Below are 19,577 nucleotides of genomic sequence, written 5' to 3'. Positions count from 1 at the left end.
CTAAGTTAGTTCTTGGTATGAGCTTTCGTGGGCATGCACACTTCTTCAGATATGCACACGAAAGCTCATACCAAGAACTAACTTAGTTGGTCTTTAAGGTGCTACTGGAAGGGATTAGGAATAGTTCTTAATGGCTGGAGTGACCAGAGTGAAGCAGCAAGTTTAGTCCCTGTTGCAATCATATTCCCATGTGGGCCCTTGTCTTTTTCCCTTTTAAGTGAATGGTTCATTGGTCTAATGCTGTGCAGGCAAGGCTGTCTTCTCTATACTTGTGGGGCTTCCTCAAGTGTATATCGTGTATGTAGTACAAGACACACACTGTCCCCTAGATTCTGCTCCTTGGTCACAGCAGAGTGTGACATAACCTTGAGAAGTGGTGTGTGTGTGTGTGTGTGTGTATACACACACACACACACACACACACACACAGTGGTACCTCGGGTTACATACGCTTCAGGTTACAAACTCTAACCCAGAAATATTACCTCAGGTTAAGAACTTTGCTTCAGGATGAGAACAGAAATCGGGCTCCGGCGGCGCAGCAGCAGGAGGCCCCATTAGCTAAAGTGGTGCTTCAGGTTAAGAACAGTTTCAGGTTAAGAACGCACCTCCGGAACGAATTAAGTACTTAACCCAAGGTACCACTGTGTGTATATATATATGTGTGTGTGTGTGTGTGTGTGTGTGTGTGTGTGTGTGTGTGTGTGTATGGATTGATAAATTGCTGATCAGCCCCGAGATGGAAAGACAACAAAGTCCCTACCAGAGACGAATGGCAAATCAAGCTGTTGGAGTACGATGAAATGTCAAAACTGACCGGAAAGCTCAGGAACTAAGAAGACAAAAACTTCAATAAAGAATGGGGGGAAATTATAATTTATCTAGGAGACCACTGTAAGCAGATGGAAACATTAGCAGGATTCTAATAACACTTGTAATGTAGCAATTATCATGGACAATATGGAGAGATATAGAACATGGATTATGAAATAATTTGCAGTTGAAAAGGTTGACAGAAGGACCGATGGAGGTGGGAAGTCCAGAGATTAGGATAAATCTCTAAATATGGAGATGTATTTTGTATTGTTATAACTTTACACTTGTAAAATCAAATAAAAATTATTTCAGAAAAAGATAAGTTGCCGATCAAATAGATAGATATTTTTATTTTTTAAGACTCTGCTCATTTGTAACATCTTTCCTGCACCACTATTTGCTTCAGCTTGAGTCTACTGCATTTTAGACTGCAAACCTAACCATGTTTGCTCAGAAGGAAGTCCTGTTGAATTCCGTGGGACTAACTCTCAGGGAAGGGGGATTGCATGGCAGCGTTGCACTCAAGGAAAGTGGAATCCATGCCAAGGTCTTTCTCCCACCCCAGGGCCCTTGACATATAGAGACCATCCCTCCATACAGACACCACCCATCACAATGGAGCATGTTTTGTTAGCGCTATGAACAAATTAATTTTGTTTCTCAGGCCTTGGACAAATATGTTTGTCCTTCTTCTGCTGCAACAGTACAGGGACTCTTGCCCCATGTTTTAACCTTACCTTTCTTTCTGTCTGCTTAGCTTTCAGGGGATACTTAGCTCGCAAAAAATACATGAGAATGAAGAAGAACAGTGGCTGCCCATCGGACACACAGCCCATGAGCTTTGCTTCCGGTCTGAGTTGCGAAGAAAACTGGTGAGTTTGGGTTGGTCTGTCCAAAGAGAGGTGAGAGGGAAAGTGTGTGGAAACAAAAAATGCTTGTTCTCTGAATCACTGGACGTCTTTGCACATTAAATGGCAACAAACCCAAAGATGTCGTCATCATCATTTATCATTTATACCCTGCCCATCTGGCTGGGTTTCCCCAGGCTCTCTGGGCAGCTCCCATCAGAATAATAATACAGTGGTACCTCAGGTTACATACGCTTCAGGTTACATACGCTTCAGGTTACAGACTCCGCTAACCCAGAAACAGTGCTTCATGTTAAGAACTTTGCTTCAGGATAAGAACAGAAATCGGGCTTCGACGGCGCAGCAGCAGCAGGAGGCCCCATTAGCTAAAGTGGTGCTTCAGGTTAAGAACAGTTTCAGGTTAAGAATGGACCTCCGGAACGAATTAAGTACTTAACCCGAGGTACCACTGTAATAATAATAATAATAATAAAGCGATAAATCATAAAACATTAAAAACTTCCCTAAACAGAGCTACCTTCATATGTCTTCTAAAAGTCAAGTAGTTGTTTATTTCCTTGACATCTGATGGGAGGACGTTCCACAGGGCGGGTGCCACTACCGAGAAGGCCCTCTGCCTGGTTCCCTGTAACCTCACTTCTCGATGTGAGGGAACCACCAGAAGGCCCTTGGAGCTGGACCTCAGTGTCTGGGCAGAACGATGGGGGTGAAGACACTCCTTAAGGTATGGTCACTCAGTAGAGAGCTGCGGAAGGGCTGTAGTTGATTGGTTGTCACTGCTGTTTGTGTGATGGCAATTGGCTGATTCTGCCGGCGAGAGATAGACAGCTTGTTAGACGCGCACGCGGGTCGTCTCAGTCAATCTTGTATGCAGCTGTATCGTGCCGTATGTATCGTGTTAAGATGCCAATTGTGGCTTATAATGCTCACCTTCAGCTTATGGTCAATGAATTTTGAAAGATTGGTTCTGTAGAGTGCTGGACACATGCCTTAATGACCATTGGATTTATATGAGAATCGCAACATTTTTTCACAGAAGAAGAGTCTTAGTTCCATGGGAAATTAAGTTCTACGCCCATTTTCTAGTTTTGTTTGGCCCAATAAAAGTCCCACCCCTCCACATGTGGCTGCTGCTGCTAACCATATGGCTGTTGAGTTACAAAGGAAACAGGAAGGATGATGAAAAATATTTCAGTGTTTAATTTAGTTGCTTTTGGTATGTCCATGTGGTCCCATAGATGCAGGCTTGCTGTAGTGTTACTCCAAAATTCAGTTCTGTGTGTCATTCAGGACACATCCAGGGCTAGCAAGTAAATCGGGTCCTCCCTTAAAGAGGGCACATATTTCAGTGAGACCTGGACAACCGACACCCTGTGTTGTGGGTGGGTACGATTGGTCAGCCACAACACCCGATTGGTAGGTCCCTCGAAGCTGGGTGCAATCTGGCCAATGGGACGCAGTCCAAACGATTCAAGGGACCTATTTATGCCCATGCACGTGACCCAGAGCTTCCTCTTTTGGCGCATGCATTCGGAACACCCACCCACCTCTCCCTACTTTTAGGGCTTGTTGCGCTTGACCTTGCTGTGCCGTCGTGTGCCGTCTGTCGTTGGGACGGGCACGGCGGGAATTTTCCCCACTTGGCTGATTGGGCTGATTTCGCCAGCCGCGTAGCAAATCGTCACAACTTGTAAGGTTACGGATAGGCACTGGTTCATGTGATAGGGATGGGAGAACGGTCTCGCCATCCCTATGTGAAGGGTATTCCGTTAAAGGAATCCAGGGACTCGATGGTTTGGTCAACCCCTGAGAGGGGGTTGTGCCCGTGCCTGAGTCCAGGGGGACATTTGGGTGGTGGAGATAGCCCGTTCCTGGCTTTCCGCTTATCCAGGTGTTCACCCTTGGCTGACCTATGCTGTTGCCCTGGGTCAGCGCTACCTGCATGGCAGGGAGCTAGTCGAACCAGAGCCTAGGCAACCAGTCACTTTCTGTAATCAATAAAGTTGTGGCCTAAATTCTGCCAAAAACCAAACCCAAATTTGAATCATGTGTGAATTTATTTAGGGGGGAGGTTTCTGGGTCTGAACATGCAAATGCTCAAGGTGGGGTTCAGCAATCAGTGGGCTGATATCCCATCGGAACCTGTACCTGGACAGTGGAGTTTCAAAAAGCGTGTGGTCATTGCTAATGCACATTCAATCATTTGCCTTGATACTTTAAGATGCTGCGAACTGGTCTTACATTTGGCTATCATCAATGGCAAAACTGAGAAATCAATAGAAATATATATATGAGAATTTATATCCCACCTTTCTAGTGCATTACTGAGGGTGACCTCCAGTGATTAAAACTATACAATAGAATAACCCTTCCTTTAAAAAACCAATATTCAGCACTATTTTTCTAGAAAAAGAGGTGCCAGAACCCACAATGAACGCCTCTCTTGTTCTCTTAGAATGGCAATGGCACCCACCCGAGAGGTGCCAGAACTGAGTTCTGGTAAGTTCTGTCTTAAAAGAGCCCTGCCAATATAACATAAGAGACAAACACAGCAGATAATACAAAGTCACGCAGAAACATTGGGTGGTATTACAAAGTGCTGGAGGGTACTGATGTTTTAAAGATGATACCAATACAGTGGTACCTCGGGTTACTTATGCTTCAGGTTACAGACTCCACTAACCGAGAAATAGTGCTTCATGTTAAGAACTTTGCTTCAGGATGAGAACAGAAATCGTGCTCTGGTGGCGCGGCGGCAGCAGGAGGCCCCATTAGCTAAAGTAGTGCTTCAGGTTAAGAACAGTTTCAGGTTAAGAACGGGCCTCCGGAACGAATTAAGTACTTAACCCAAGGTACCACTGTATCTGGGCTATCCAATTTTCACAAGAATCCCTGAAACAGATAATCAATCTATTCAAAGATTATTTTTCTGAAAGCTCACTACCTATATAATATTTTGGGTTTTTTATGTTTTGCTAAATGCTTCTTCTATTGATGAAAGAGTTGCTTGATTATCCAAGCACATCTGAAAGCTGTCAGCAGGCTACCAACAGGAATGTCAAAATATGGTTATGTTTCTGTGAAAACCATATTTAAGACTTGTAATGAAATGAGAGGAAGAATAAGCTGCTGGCACTGTGCAGTGGAAAACTGTCATGGGGGAGAGAGATGTGTTCTAGGAAGCTACACTGTCAGAAACACATGCAATGACCAATATTTGCAAGGAAAATATGGAGAGCTCAAATTGGGCAAAGCCTCACACAGCTTTCCTTTGCAGAACACAAAGTGAGCTCTGCATATCTGTAAGCACAGGCAAAATCTTTGGCTCAGTTCCATTGCCCACAGAGTATGTTGCTTTTGTTTAGCCTTTTTTTAAAAAAATATGATATTTTTTTAATGGGAAACAACTCAAAACTACATTACTTGGGAGTGCTTTTTGCTCTTTTCGGATGTAGTATTAAAGCTATTCTGAAAAATATTTCCATTTATTCGTGACCATCTACACAGATCTGTTTATAAGTGGGTATTTCTCAAATCTTGAGCAACACGTAAGATTAAATCTAGCCAACTCAGTGCAATTCCTTCTTTAACACACGTATTTATTGAATCTTGAAATTGCCTATCTTTGTTGTAACTTGTGTGAGTAGTTCAGGATCGTCAATCATGCATTGCCCAAATCAAGAAAAAGTATTACCCCGCAAAGGGGACAAGGTTTGCAAATGCTACTTTACATGTAAGATGCAAATTTAGAAATGATTACTATAATTTAAATAGCAATACATGTCATCCTAGTGGGGAAGACTGACCTGTTCAGTCTACTGTCTGGTGTTAAATGTTGATAGGTAACTTCAAGGCCCCTGCTCTCCCTTCTTAGAAATCCTTTTGTTTAAATCAGATTTGATCCAGATACCACAACCTTTCAAACAGAGGAGTCAGTCACCAGCCCTTCAAACAGAATACCATCTTCTATAAAGTAGGCCATTACCTAGAGTAGTTGAAGTCACCTATCGCTACAAAAAAAAAAAATAATCTGCTTCAGCAGCCTTCCAGATTTCTCTTTCCCTTACAATTACCCTCAGAGTTTTGGTTAGGGGGATGAAGTGTCCCCCATACTAAATTATTATTTTTTTGGGGGGAGGCTTGGTCATACCTGTCAATTTTTCCCTTTTCTTGTGAGGAATCCTATTCGGAATAAGGGAACTTCCCTTAAAAAAGGGAAACATTGACAATAATAATAATAATAATAATAATAATAATAATAATAATAATAATAATAATAATAATAATAATTTATTTATTTGTACCCCGCCCACCTGGCTGGGTTTTCCCAGCCACTCTGGGCGGCTTCCACAGAGACCAAAAATACACTAAAATGTCACACATTAAAAACTTCCCTGAACAGGGCTGCCTTAAGATGTCTTCTGAATGTCAGGTAGTTATTTTTCTCTTTGACATCTGGTGGGAGGGCGTTCCACAGGGCGGGTGCCACTACTGAGAAAGCCCTCTGCCTGGTTCCCTGTAACCTCACTTCTCTCAATGAGGGAACCGCCAGAAGGCCCTCGGTGCTGGATCTCAGTGTCCGGGCTGAACGATGGGGGTGGAGACGCTCCTTCAGGTATACAGGGCCGAGGCCCGCTATGGGCTTGGTATCTCCTCCTGCGGTGATTCTGAGGAGAAATCCTCACTTTTTAGCTGAGGAAGTCCTAAGAATTTGCCTGTTGCTGAATCGCTCACTTGATATGCAGTCTTTAGTCACAAGAGAAGACTCTCTTCTGTGTGGTTCAGTTTTTGTCTGAGTGGCATTTTGAAAAGGGAAGCGGATGATTTACATTCACGTGATGGCACCATTTATCATTTCAACTCATCTGACAGTATCTCTAAACAAAGTATTACAATACAACTCACTGTACCTGTCAAGATCTAATGGATGCCTCAAAAGAACATGATACATTCAACACATGCAAAACCTTTCCCACACCAGATCAAAGGGAGCAACGGCGCTTGTGTTTGATTTTTGCATTGACAAAGTTGAAAGGGTTGATGGAGTCTGTTTTTTTAATATTTACAAAAAAATCAAATGCAGATTGTACGATGTTTCTGGTAGCAACACAGTAATGCCAAGTAAAATAATTCATCGGTTGATTCTTATTTTTTGTATTTATATTAGCAAATATGTTTACAGAAACTAGATGCTGATGAGAATTATAAAAATTGTGCACCCCAAATCTATGGGTGTTTACTTAGTTCCACAGACTTTATTGGGCATCGCTTCTAAGAAAGCACACACAGGAGTCCTTGACTCTAGTTTTTGGACATTGTTTTATAAACCCAAGGTCAAGAACCAACACAAGAAGAAGAAGAAGAAGAAGAGGAGGAGGAGGAGGAGTAGTTTGGATTTGATATCCCGCTTTATCACTACCCGAAGGAGTCTCAAAGCGGCTAGCATTCTCCTTTTCCCTTCCTCCACCACAACAAACACTCTGTGAGGTGAGTGGGGCTGAGAGACTTCAAAGAAGTGTGACTGGCCCAAGGTCACCCAGCAGCTGCATGTGGAGGAGCGAAGACGCGAACCCGGTTCACCAGAGTCTACCGCTCTTAACCACTACACCACACTGGCTCTCGAGCCGCTATGGAAATTGGATTATTTGTTTGTTTGATTAATATTCAACCTTTTTCCTAGCGCAGCACTCGAGGTGGCTCACAGCATAAACCAAAAACACGCAATAAACATAAACATTTTTTTAAAGTAAGTTATATTTATTCCAAAGGCCTCTTTCTCTCCCCGGCACCACCACTACGGTTTACATTTGGAGAGTCCCCCAACTCCCTGGTCCTGAATGGGGTAACTGTGCCCCTGAAGGACCAGGTGTGCAGCCTGGGAGTCATTCTCGACTCACAGCTGTCCATGGAGGCGCAGGTCAATTCTGTGTCCAGGGCAGCTACCTTTGAAGGTGACCTGGAAACTACAACTAATCCAGAATGCAGCAACTAGACTGGTGACTGGGAGTGGCCGCGAAGACCACATAACACTGGTCCTGAAAGACCTACATTGGCTCCCAGTACATTTAAGTCCACCCAAAGGCGACTATGAGTTTGCGGCGCTCATCTTGCTTTCAGACTGAGGAAGCCGGCATTTGTCCACAGACAGCTTTCCTGGTCATGTGGCCAGCATGACTAAACCACTTCTGGTACAACAGAACACCGTGACAGAAACTAGAGCGCACAGAAACACTGTTTACCTTCCCGCCGCAGCGGTACCTATTTATCTACTTGCACTTTGGGGCATGCTTTCTAACTGCTAGGTTGGCAGGAGCTGGGACAGAGCAACGGGAGCTCACCCGTCACGGGGATTCGAACCGCCAACCTTCCAATCGGCAAGCCCAAGAGGCTCAGTGGTTTAGACCACAGCACCACCTAGACCACAGCACCATCCGTGTCCCTTCACAACAGTAGCATATCAACACTGCCAGTGCATCACACAATTCAGATGATGGAACCACATTCAGAAGGATATAATACAGCTGAAAACAGTCAAAGAAATAATAAGTCCACATATCAAATATGGGTGGTGGAACATTTTTCTCAAAAAAGAAGCTGAAACGTTTTGGGGAAAGGACAGGCATGGGTGTGATCTATGCGAACAACTAACTCCTGTCACAGTCAAGTGGCCCATTCATTTCAAGAATCTGTCCTGCATGGTACATTTGTAGGTGATGAATGTTCCCATTGACTTCAGCAGCCGCAGGATGAGGCTTTAACGAATTAAGTGGCCAAGCAGAGGTGCAGTGAAATCCTTTTAGCCACAAGCCACAAATTACATAAGCCAACACACTGGGAAATAGGTACTTGAGAGGAACTACTGCCTCTTTATGGTTTGTGGCTCTTTCCATCGTTGTCCTTAATTAAACCAGGCTTCCAGGAAAGCATAACTTGTGTTCTTGTTACACAACAAGTTTTGTTTCATTTCTCCCAGGACTAAATTGGTGATAGGGTTCAGCTCCCACCATCTGTTTTCAAGACCAGGACTTAACCCTGGGATATGAGGTGGGGGTGTGGGGGAACACCCAGAAAAAATGGCCCTGAAAAAGTTCAGACTTACTTCCCGTTCCATGTTTTCCCTACACCATTGCATGTTATCATTCTCAAGGGGCAAGGCTGGCCCAAGACATTTTGACACCTGAGGCAGGTCTCAAAATGGTGCCCCCTTCACCGCCAGGGAAGAAGGGGTGAAGGAAAATCTACATTAGGAACGGGGGAGGGGAGGCAGGAAGAAAGATTGACATTGGGATCTGCTGCCTGAGGCAGTCGCGTCACGTTTGCCTCATGGGTGGGCCGGCCCTGTCATGGGGCATTCCAGACACATTTCCACGTTGCTACTTGCAGCAGTGGCAACGTGTTTTCCCTTATCTCTAATTTTTACTACAGTGGTACCTTGGGTTAAGTACTTAATTCTTTACGGAGGTCCGTTCTTAACCTGAAACTGTTCTTAACCTGAAGCACCACTTTAGCTAATGGGGCCTCCTGCTGCCGCCGCGCCGCTGGAACACGATTTCTGTTCTCATCCTGAAGCAAAGTTCTTAACCTGAGGTAATATTTCTGGGTTAGCGGAGTCTGTAACCTGAAGCGTATGTAACCTGAAGCATATGTAACCCGAGGCTCCACTGTATTTAGTACTTGATTTTATTTGTTTTTATGAGACGCTACACAGTACAAATTCCGTGGGTATTGCTCACAAAAAAGGTAAAAATGTAACAGTGGAGAAAAAAAGATAAATTAATAAAAAGCCCCCATCCACTTCTGTTTCCTGAAAGTGCTGCAGGTTCCACCTACCCACCCACCTGAAAATCACCGCAATGCCCCGTGGCATTGGGAGGGGAATTCACCCAGACACAATATATTTGCACATGTGTCAATACTGATATAAGTTTGGCTGCCAGATTCCTGTGAATGGATCTGTGGTTGTTACCATTTTGCCTAAAGAGCTGCTTGACAAAAGTTAATAATTTGATTTAAAAACCAAAGAAACTCGCACATTAATGTTCCTTTAACTGCTTTGGATGTTTCCTAAATGGACAACACACTGCAGTGTTGGGGATCAGACACTAATACGATCTAGGGATATGGTTTTTTTTTGGGGGGGTGAGGATTTTTGAGCTGAGAGACAGAAATAGATGAGAGCTGAGAGTTACTAGTTTGAAATGCCTGGAAGAGGGGGGCTAAGGGCCCTGCTCTAGGAATACAGTGGTACCTCAGGTTAAGAACTTAATTCATTCCGGAGGTCAGTTCTTAACCTGAAACTGTTCTTAACCTGAAGCACTACTTTAGCTAATGGGGCCTCCTGCTGCCACTGCGTGGCCGCTGCGCGATTCCTGTTCACATGTTGAAGCAAAGTTCTTAACCCGAGGTAATATTTCTGGGTTAGCAGAGTCTGTAACCTGAAGCGTCTGTAACCCAAGGTACCACTGTACCTGTTTGTTTTGTCTATACACTGCTTGTATATTCATGAATGAAGCAAAGATGGCAAATATGCCATAAGTCTCCAGGGATTTTCCAGCCAATCCCCTGGATCTTCCCACCTCCTCTGCGATGTTGGGAGCATGTGATAATGTTTACAGAGTAAAATTTCAAGTTGAGGGTAACAAAAGAGGTGATAAGTGTCTGGGGGAGAGAATGCCATGAGCTACTTAGAGCTTTGTTTCTTGTTTTCGTGTTTGGGAGCTAGCAGTTGTCTCCTGAAGAGACAAGCTACATAGGGCATTGAATTAAAAAAGTGGCTTACCTCTTTGAAAGGTAGCAGAGACATGCAAACAAACAAGGTTTTGGCTGCATGTGCAATTCCCCTGCATATCACGCAGTGGCGTAGCGTGGGTTGTCAGCACCCGGGGCAAGGCAAGTAATTTGCGCCCCCTAACCCTAACCCCCAGATGTTGCGCCCGGTGCAGCCAGCCCCCCCTGCACCCCCCACACTACGCCACAGATATCACGACTATTGATCCTAACCAATGTTCTTACTGAAGGAGACCTGTTGTTTTATTAATTTTAAAGCAATGTGTTCCATGCACAATCATGATATATACATTATACTTTTAATATTTTAAAACAGTAAATTCAGAAGTGTGTATATGTGTGTATACATGTACACACACATACACACCCTGATAATTATACAGTGGAACCTTGGTTCTCGAACGTCTTAGTTGACAAACAAATTGGCTCCTGAACGCTGAAAAACCAGAAGTAAGTGTTGCGGTTTTCAAACGTTTTTCGGAAGCTGAATGTCCAACACGGCTTCCGCTTGATTGCAGGAAGCTCCTGCAGCCAATCGGAAGCTGCGCCTTGGTTTTCGAATGTTTTGGAAGTCAAACGTACTTCTGGAACAGATTATGTTCGAGAACCAAGGTACCACCATACTAGGTTTTATTTATAATGGAATTGTTGTGTTGTAAGTTTGATTTTGTGTATCCCACCCTGGTGTCATTTGTTTGATGAATGGTAGGTGAGCCATGAAATGAAATTAAATAAAGTAAAATAAAACAGTAATTTGCTTACCCAATGAGGAAGCATGATTGATGGGCTGGGCACATGTGGATAATTTTATTTTTTTTAAAAAAAGAGAGAAATAGTAGTAGTATTAAAATGACGACAATGATTATAACTTCTTGTTGTGTTTTAGGCAGCAAAGCAACAGCGCAACTTCCCCTACGGAGCTGGGTTTTCTCGACAAACAAACAAGCAAGGTACTATGAAGCTCAGGCTCTAAAACGACATGAAATCCCTGCATCTACCGTTCTGAAGTGTGTTCACGGTTGCTTGGCATAACCATCAGAACATGAAACCGTTAGTGGTGTTTTGAAGTCTTTGAGACAAAAGGCTGCTTGCTAAGAACTTTAGTTCTGTAGAAAGACAGGGAGGTACAGTGAATAAGGGAATCAAAAGGCTGGAAATCTGCTGCTGAGAATAAATGCTAGCTGCTCCCTGAGGTGATTTGTCTGTGCACTTCACTTTCTACAGATGTTAGAGCCTTTTTTTGAGTAAGGACCTGAGGTTCTTTGGTAGCACTTTGATATCCTGCTTGAATTCAATATGTGAAATGGAGGAGTCGCTCTGTGACTGGGAGCACAGCGCAGTCTTTGAAGTCTGATCCAATTTTTGCTGCTTACCATTTGATGTTGAAAGGATGAAATGAAGAAAATGTACCGTTTTCGCCAGTAACTCTGCTGAGCATATGTAAGATTAAAAAAACAAAATCCCTTGGATGATGTACTTAGAAATGTTAAGCAGATTAATACCTTCCTATAGCTTTCTCCCCCTCTTCTTCTAAAGATACAAATTAACTTTGAGAGGGAAATCAGCATACGCCATTATTAGTTGCCTCTGTGCCGGGGTACAGAAGTGAACCGGGGGCAGGAAAGAAATAAACATTGGGAGACGCAGGTGTAAAAACACTGTTGGCCAGGGAACACACAGGGCTCAATCCAGTCAAATACAGGTGCTGTGTGCTCATGTATAAATCCAGAGGAGGGGGATTTGGGGGGATGGGATTACCACATGAAACAAGATTTTCTCCATGGTGGTATCCCAGCTGTGGAACTCCTTCCCTACCCAGATCCACCCCACATTATAACTATTCGAATGGCAACTCAAGTCCTGTTTGTTCTGACAGGACTTTGTAAATCTGAACGATTTACAATTCCTTTGCATTTGTAAAATGTAATTTGAATGTAATTTAAGGCTGACTTTGTACTGTGCTTTAACTTTTTTATATTTCCACGCTGCGGCTTTGCTGTTTTTTGCTATCCTGGGTATTCGTGAGGGGAAGGGCAAGATAAAAGAAAATAGTAAATAAATAACAATGATAACAACATATTGTGGAGCGCCAGAGGCCTCGACAGAACTGAAACTGGGTAGATCGGATCCTAAATGGTTCTACTCTATATCTGGGGGCATTTGCACTAAGCTGTCCAGAAGTTTAGGCTGTATTCTTACAAATCCACTCGCACACTTTGTTTTCCTGCCTGAATGGAATTCAGATATTGATTTGTGTTGTTGTTTTTTCCCTAAAAGAAATCTTTCCCATTTCTCCCCCCAAAAATAAAGGGTTCAGCTGACACTTCGGCGCCAGTGATTATTCTAAGACATTCAGACCAAATGAAGACTTTGCAGCCCTCCAGCCAGTCCAACTCAGTGACAGATCACAAGTTCTCTTGTCCACTGAGGTCGCATGAAACACAAGGTAAGATATAGTCAAACACACCATTAAAACCCAACACCCTTTAATGTTGAGAATACCTGTTCTTTGTGAAAGATCCTCAGTCGCAGCAATGGTGGGCACTGTTTATCAAATTCAACAGAGGGTCAGTTACCTTTTAATCTTTTCCCTTGCTTTTCACCCAGAGAATGGAAACCCACCATGATGGTGGATCTACTCTATCTCTGTCTATCATCTCTACATTGTTAGTGTTGCTGTACATTTTAGGCATGCTTTGGTCACATGAGTGGGTCTCATAGTTGTACCATTGTCTTAAGGATGTAGCCTTAGGATACATTCTATCCAGTGTCTTGAATGTCATGGATTCTGCTGAGATTCTCTTAGGGGAGATGTGTGATGACCAGGTAAAGGACCTTTTCGGTGATGGCTCTGTTTGCGGAGCCCTTTCCCCAGCAGACATACCAAATATTGCGACTTCTCAGCAAAAGGCCTTCTCATTTACAAAGTCTGCTTAGTTTTTTCATCAGATGTATGGCTGCAAGCAAAATTATATTATCAACATATACAAGCAGAAAAGTTGTTTTCCTTCATTTGCAAGGAATCGTACAAAACCAAGTGGCACTAATAAAGAAAAGTTCCACAGTGGCAACAAAAAGCAAACTAAAAATGCTTTTGCAGTTTATCAAAACTATCCAGCAGTATCAAGTTATAGGAAAACTGGTGCTATTAACAGTAATCCTTCTAGTTGGTTAATTGGTTCGGCAACTTCCATGCACATGACATGCGATGCTAATTATTTTCCCCAAGAGTTAAATGATAACTAATCAGAGGCAGCTACAGTTGCAAATGGCAACAAAATATCTAATTAGAATAGTAGAGTGCCTGGTATCTGGTGGGCAGACCAAAGCACTCGCCAGGAGAGCTATGAGATTCAGGTGAGGGTCATATGCCTTGTCAATCCCAGCAGGTATATAAGAGGACGGCCTGGCTTGCCCAGGCCTCAAAACAAGCAATGGGAAAACAGTAAACAACAGAGTGAAAAGGGAACAAAATATTGGGCAGGCCTCTGGCTTTTATCATGAACCTCCCTAAGAGCTCTGGTTGGAGCTAAAGGGTGGGATATCGCATGTTATAAATACAGTGGTACCTCGGGATGCGAACGGGATCCATTCCGGAGCCCCATTCACATCCTGAACAGAACGTAAGATGCGACAGCGCTTCTGCGTGTGCGCAGGTTGAGTTTCACCACTTCCGCACAAGCGCATGACATCATTTTGACCATCTGCGCATGCGCGAGCGGCAAAACCTGGAAGTAATGTGCTCCGTTACTTCCGGGTCGCCGCAGAGCGCAAACCCGGAAATACTTATCCTGAAGCGTATTTATCCCACGGTATGACTGTAAATGCACAAACAAACAAAAGCCCTTTGGACTTCATGCATCCTGTAAACACGACCCCAAGCCCAGGTACCCTACAGTTCAGTAAGCTTATTGATTTAACTTTTAAAAACAACGATCTCGTATAGTATCCAAGAAAACTCTCAAAAGAAAATTGTTAACTGGGTGTTAATATATTTCTCGAAGTCTCCCAACCCCTGCTGGTTCTCAGTGTGTGTCTGCTAGCTACAGGTTTATGTATTTTCTGGACCAGGGCTTGGAGCCTGAAGCCCAGGTGGGTAAGGTAAAAGGTAAAGGACCCCTGGATGGTAAAGTCCACTCAAAGGCGACTATGGGGTTGCGGCGCTCATCTTTCCCGATCATGTGGCCAGCAGGAGTAAACCGCTTCTAGCACAACAGGACACTGTGACAGAAGCCAGAGTGCACGGAAATGCCGTTTACCTTCCTACTGAAGCGGGACCTATTTATCTACTTGCACTGGTGTGCTTTTAAGATCTGGGACAATGCAGAGAGGAAGGTGGGCAGCCAAGACAGAAATGGCAGAAAACCAGCTGGGAGATGGAATTAACTGTTACAAGTGAGCTGAGGTCAGAATAACAGTGTGGGAGCAGGAGGATGCAGCCATGGTCAAACCAAACGCCTGCAGTTGAAGACGTAGTCCTGTTGCAATGTGCGTAGAAATCAGAAGCAGGAGGGCCTTGCATGGAAGGGGGCAGAATCAGGATACTGCATCTGGTTCAGAGAGGGAGGGGCATGCAGAGAAGTAGAAGACCAAGCCAAGAGAAACTGCTGCTCAGGCAAACAACTTTAGGCTGCCTTGACACTTAGCATTTATACCCAGCAGGTTAGCAGTGACCTAAGTGACAGCAGCACCAGATACGTCCGAGATCAAATCTGCAGCAAGATGGGAACAAACATGACTTGCAGCAGTGAGCCAAAGTGCAACGTTCATAGATTAAGATCTGATGCCTCTTCCTGACATCTTGCTGCATATAATTGTTTCCAACCCACCGAAACAGCCCCACAAAATTTAGAGTTATATGCAGTGCGTGCATGTAACAAGTAAGTAAAGCAATGAGCTGCCGTGCCAGTTTTATAAAAATAAATTTGGCAGAAATTCTCTCTTCTATGCAGGAACAGTGTCCCTCTTTTTCTTTTCCATTTGGCCGCCATTTTTGTATTCCACCTTTTCATCGGGAAGGTAAACGGCGTTTCCGTGCACTCTGACTTCCATCACGGTGTTCCGTTGTGCCAGAAGTGGATTAGTCCTGCTGGCCACATGACCTGGAAAGGTGTTTGTGGACAAATGCTGGCCCCATCAGCCAGAAAGCGAGATGAGCACCTCCTCCCCATTGTTGCCTTTGAACGGACTTAACCATCCAGGGGTCCTTTAACTTTTACCTTATTGAGTAAGTCCCCACTTCAAGAATAGAATCTTCCACCTCCTGGCAAATAGAAGGAGAAGAAACGAAGGCAGTGAGAGATTTTACTTTCTTGGGCTCCATGATCGCTGCAGATTGTGAGAGCAGTCACGAAATTAAAAGACGCCTGCTTCTTAGGAGAAAAGCAATGACAAACATAGACAGCATCTTAAAAAGCAGAGACATCACCTTGCAAACAAAGGTCAGTATAGTTAAAGCTATGGTTTTCCCAGTAGTGATGTATGGAAGTGAGAGCTGGACCATAAAGAAGGCTGATCGCCGAAGAATTGATGCTTTTGAATTATGGTGCTGGAGGAGACTCTTGAGAGTCCCATGGACTGCAAGAAGATCAAACCTATCCATTCTGAAGGAAATCAGCCCTGAGTACTCACTGGAAGGACAGATCCTGAAGCTGAGGCTCCAATACTTTGGCCACCTCATGAGAAGAGAAGACTCCCTGGAAAAGACCCTGATGTTGGGAAAGATGGAGGGCACAAGGAGAAGGGGACGACAGAGGACGAGATGGTTGGACAGTGTTCTCGAAGCTACCAACTTGAGTTTGACCAAACTGCGGGAGGCAGTGGAAGACAGGAGTGCCTGGTGTGCTCTGGTCCATGGGGTCACAAAGAGTCGGGCACGACTAAACGATTAAACAACAACAACAACATATTCATAGAACAGGACTTTTGAGGATGTGTGCATTACACTGGAACACTATAAATGATTCCCATATTAAACAATAAATCTGCTAAATGAAACTTTTCCCGCCCCCTCAACAAAGCCTGTGTAAGAGACATCACTTTTACACTCCTGGCTTTCTCTTTAACGCTGAATAATACCTTTCTCTCTGGGTAGCCCAACAAGATGGTAGATGCATTACCAGAGCAAACTATTTCACTGAGTGAAAGTGGCAGAATTCTGCAAATGGGGCAATAGAGAATCCATTGTAAGCAAATACAAGCTAGCTTTGTGACAGCTCCTGTGTCAAAGGAGCACCAATTATTATTATTTTTGTTTCTGATGAAGAAATGGCTACACCATTGACTTGATCTATCAAGGAAATAAGGAGGTGGAGGGAACAAGCAGGCGGCCACAGCCTTTCTTGGTAATGTGTTTAAAGCACTTAAGGGAAGCAGTGATTATCAATCACTCTTAAATGAGTAAGTGTTAAAGATATGAACCTGTTGAAGACTAATAGCCTATTCCAGTGCTTTTGAAAGTGCAGCTCTTCAGCTGGAAATTCAAATGCTTTCACACCCCAGTGAGCCTGAATTGCACCGAGTGCCTGATGTGTAGTTTTGAGCGTACAGTGCTTGAGCTAAAATGAAATGGCAAATGCAGTGCCGTTTATTATTCTTGGAATAAATTTAGCACATAAGGGTATACAATGGGAAGCCATCTCAACGGGCCATACATGTAGCCCAGTCCTGTACAAGTAAGGAAGGTGACTAGATGGGATAGCTCAGTTGGCAGAGCATGAGGCTCTTAATCTTAGAGTTGTGGGTTCGAGCCCCATGTTGGGCAAAAGTTTCCGGCCTTGCAGGGGGTTGGACTAGATGACCCTTGTGGCCCCTTCCAACTCTACAATTCAGTGATTCTATGAATAGAGGACAGGGCTCCTGTAGCTTTTAATAGCTGTGTAGAAGAGGGAATTTCAGCAGATGAAGCTCGTCATGCAAACCACACATCCTGGAATTCCCTCTTCTGCACATCTGTTAAAGATACAGGAGTCACGTCCTCTGTTTCATCTGGTCACCTTACAAGAAAGTACATGGGATTGCAGACTCGATTTCACATTTACTCACAGATAATATGTATGGAAGTGAGAGCTGTACCATTAAGAAGGCTGATCACCGAAGAATTGATGCTTTTGAATTATGGTGCTGGAGGAGACCCTTGAGCATCCCATGGACTGCAAGAAGATCAAACGTATCCATTCTGAAGGAAATCAGCCCTGAGTGCTCACTGGAAGGACAGATCCTGAAGCTGAGGCTCCAATACTTTGGCCACCTCATGAGAAGAGAAGATTCCCTGGAAAAGACCCTAATGTTGGGAAAGATGGAGGGCACAAGGAGAAGGGGACGGCAGAGGACGAGATGGTTGGACAGTGTTCTCGAAGCTACAAACATGGGTCTGACCAAACTGCGGGAAGCAGTGGAAGACAGCAGTGCCTGGTGTGCTCTGGTCCATGGGGTCACGAAGATTCAGATATGACTAAATGACTAAACAACAACAACAATAATAAAATAATAATAATAATTTATTTCTTCATACCCCGCCCATCTGGCTGGGTTTCCCCAGCCAATCTGGACAGCTCCCAACAGATTATTAAAGTCATGATAAAATATCAAATATTAAAAGCTTCCCTAACCAGGGCTGCCTTCAGAGTTGTCTTCTAAAAATCAGGTAGTTGTTTATTTCCTTGACATCTGAGAGGAGGCCGTTCCACAGGGCAGGCGCCACTACCGAGAAGGCCCTCTGCCTGGTTCCCTGTAGCCTCACTTCTCGCAGGGAGGGAACCGCCAGAAGGCCCTCAGAGCTGGATCTCAGTTTCTGGGCTGAATGATGGGGGTGGAGACGCTCCTTCAGGTATGAAGGCAAAGCCACCCAGATAGCTCCTTTCCCACAAACAGCAACTTTAGGAAAGAGCTATATGACTAAGTGACCCATTTCACAACTGCCTCTTGTCCACTCCAGATTGCTTCCTCTCCCCCACTGCTTCCCTTTATTATAATGTTCCCAATACATTGCTGTGAGGGATCCAGGCCTCGCCTCTGAAAGAGCAATGCTGAAAGTTTCTCTCTGTGCTGTATGCATGCTTACTTTGGAGTAAGTCACATTGATTCAGCTGCAAATCTCTCCCAGCTCTTTCCCATACATTTCCTGAAACTTTAAAATGATCCATGCAAATCAGAATGTCGATGAATTTGATCTTACACATGAGTCTCATCTGTTTTCAGCATTACTTTCTGTATTACGTTTCAGAAGTGATGCATTAAAGACAAAATAAGCCATCATGGTGTCACTCGTGAAAACATGCTGCTAACTGGGTTATTTTTAACAAATCTCCAACAAATCTTGTAACACGCCTCTCATGGCTTTAAGAACAATATTTTAAAATTGGGAGTTAGTCTGGGGGGGGGGGAATATTGCAAAATTATTGTATCACCTGCAGATGTTTTCCATTCTCCCAAACAGTGCTGCGAACCCTGTTCTCTTTTGCATCTGTCCACCATGGTGAAAGGAAATGTGTCATTCATATCTGATGATTAATTGGGACTCATGACACACACAAAACCACCAAATACCGACTGCAATAAACCTGCATCTCTATCAGTGATGAAATATTGGAGTTTGAATAGTGCAACATCACCAAGGCAAAAACCTGTGGCTTGTGTACAACAAATGAGAAGATTGTTGTGTGAAAAGCCCCCCTTTTCATTTGAGAAGAAAACAAAACAGTTCAATATTTCATTTATAAAAGAGAAGCATCATAAGGGCCTGGTTTTATTGACTTTGGCTATGATCCTATGGCCACTTACCTGGGAATAGGCCAGACTGAACTCAGTGGGGCTTATTTCTGAGTAAACAAATAGAGGATTTCACTGTTAGTATCCTGTGCAAAGACTTTGTTCAACTGATACTTTAAAAGGAGACAAGATCTCCAGTTGTCTTCTTCAGTCCATGGGAGGACTTCAGATTACTCTGAATATGATCAGCAGGCGTCAACACTTTTATTGCTTCGGGGATTTAAGCAGTGCAATCCTATGCATGCCTACTCAGAAGTAAATCCAGAGTGAAACTTTAATCTCTCTCACCTTCCCATTACATATTATGATCCCTTTTTACAGTTTAAAACACGCGCG

The 19,577-nt window shown here is 43.8% G+C and overlaps 1 protein-coding gene across 1 annotated transcript in view; it reads left to right on the top strand.

The window, feature by feature from the left end:
- The window catches only part of MYO3B (myosin IIIB), a 297,619-nt gene that overhangs the window by 215,848 nt on the left and 62,194 nt on the right, over positions 1-19,577 (top strand). The window contains exons 31-33 of the mRNA XM_081181948.1: positions 1,574-1,688; positions 11,359-11,422; positions 12,783-12,918. Coding sequence (XP_081038074.1) covers positions 1,574-1,688; positions 11,359-11,422; positions 12,783-12,918 — 315 coding nt within the window. The remainder of the gene's footprint in view (positions 1-1,573; positions 1,689-11,358; positions 11,423-12,782; positions 12,919-19,577) is intronic.

Source organism: Podarcis bocagei (assembly GCF_964188305.1).
Source record: "Podarcis bocagei genome assembly, chromosome: 1".
Classification (NCBI taxonomy): Eukaryota; Metazoa; Chordata; class Lepidosauria; order Squamata; family Lacertidae; genus Podarcis; species Podarcis bocagei.
This window is presented reverse-complemented; position numbering and strand designations above follow the sequence as displayed.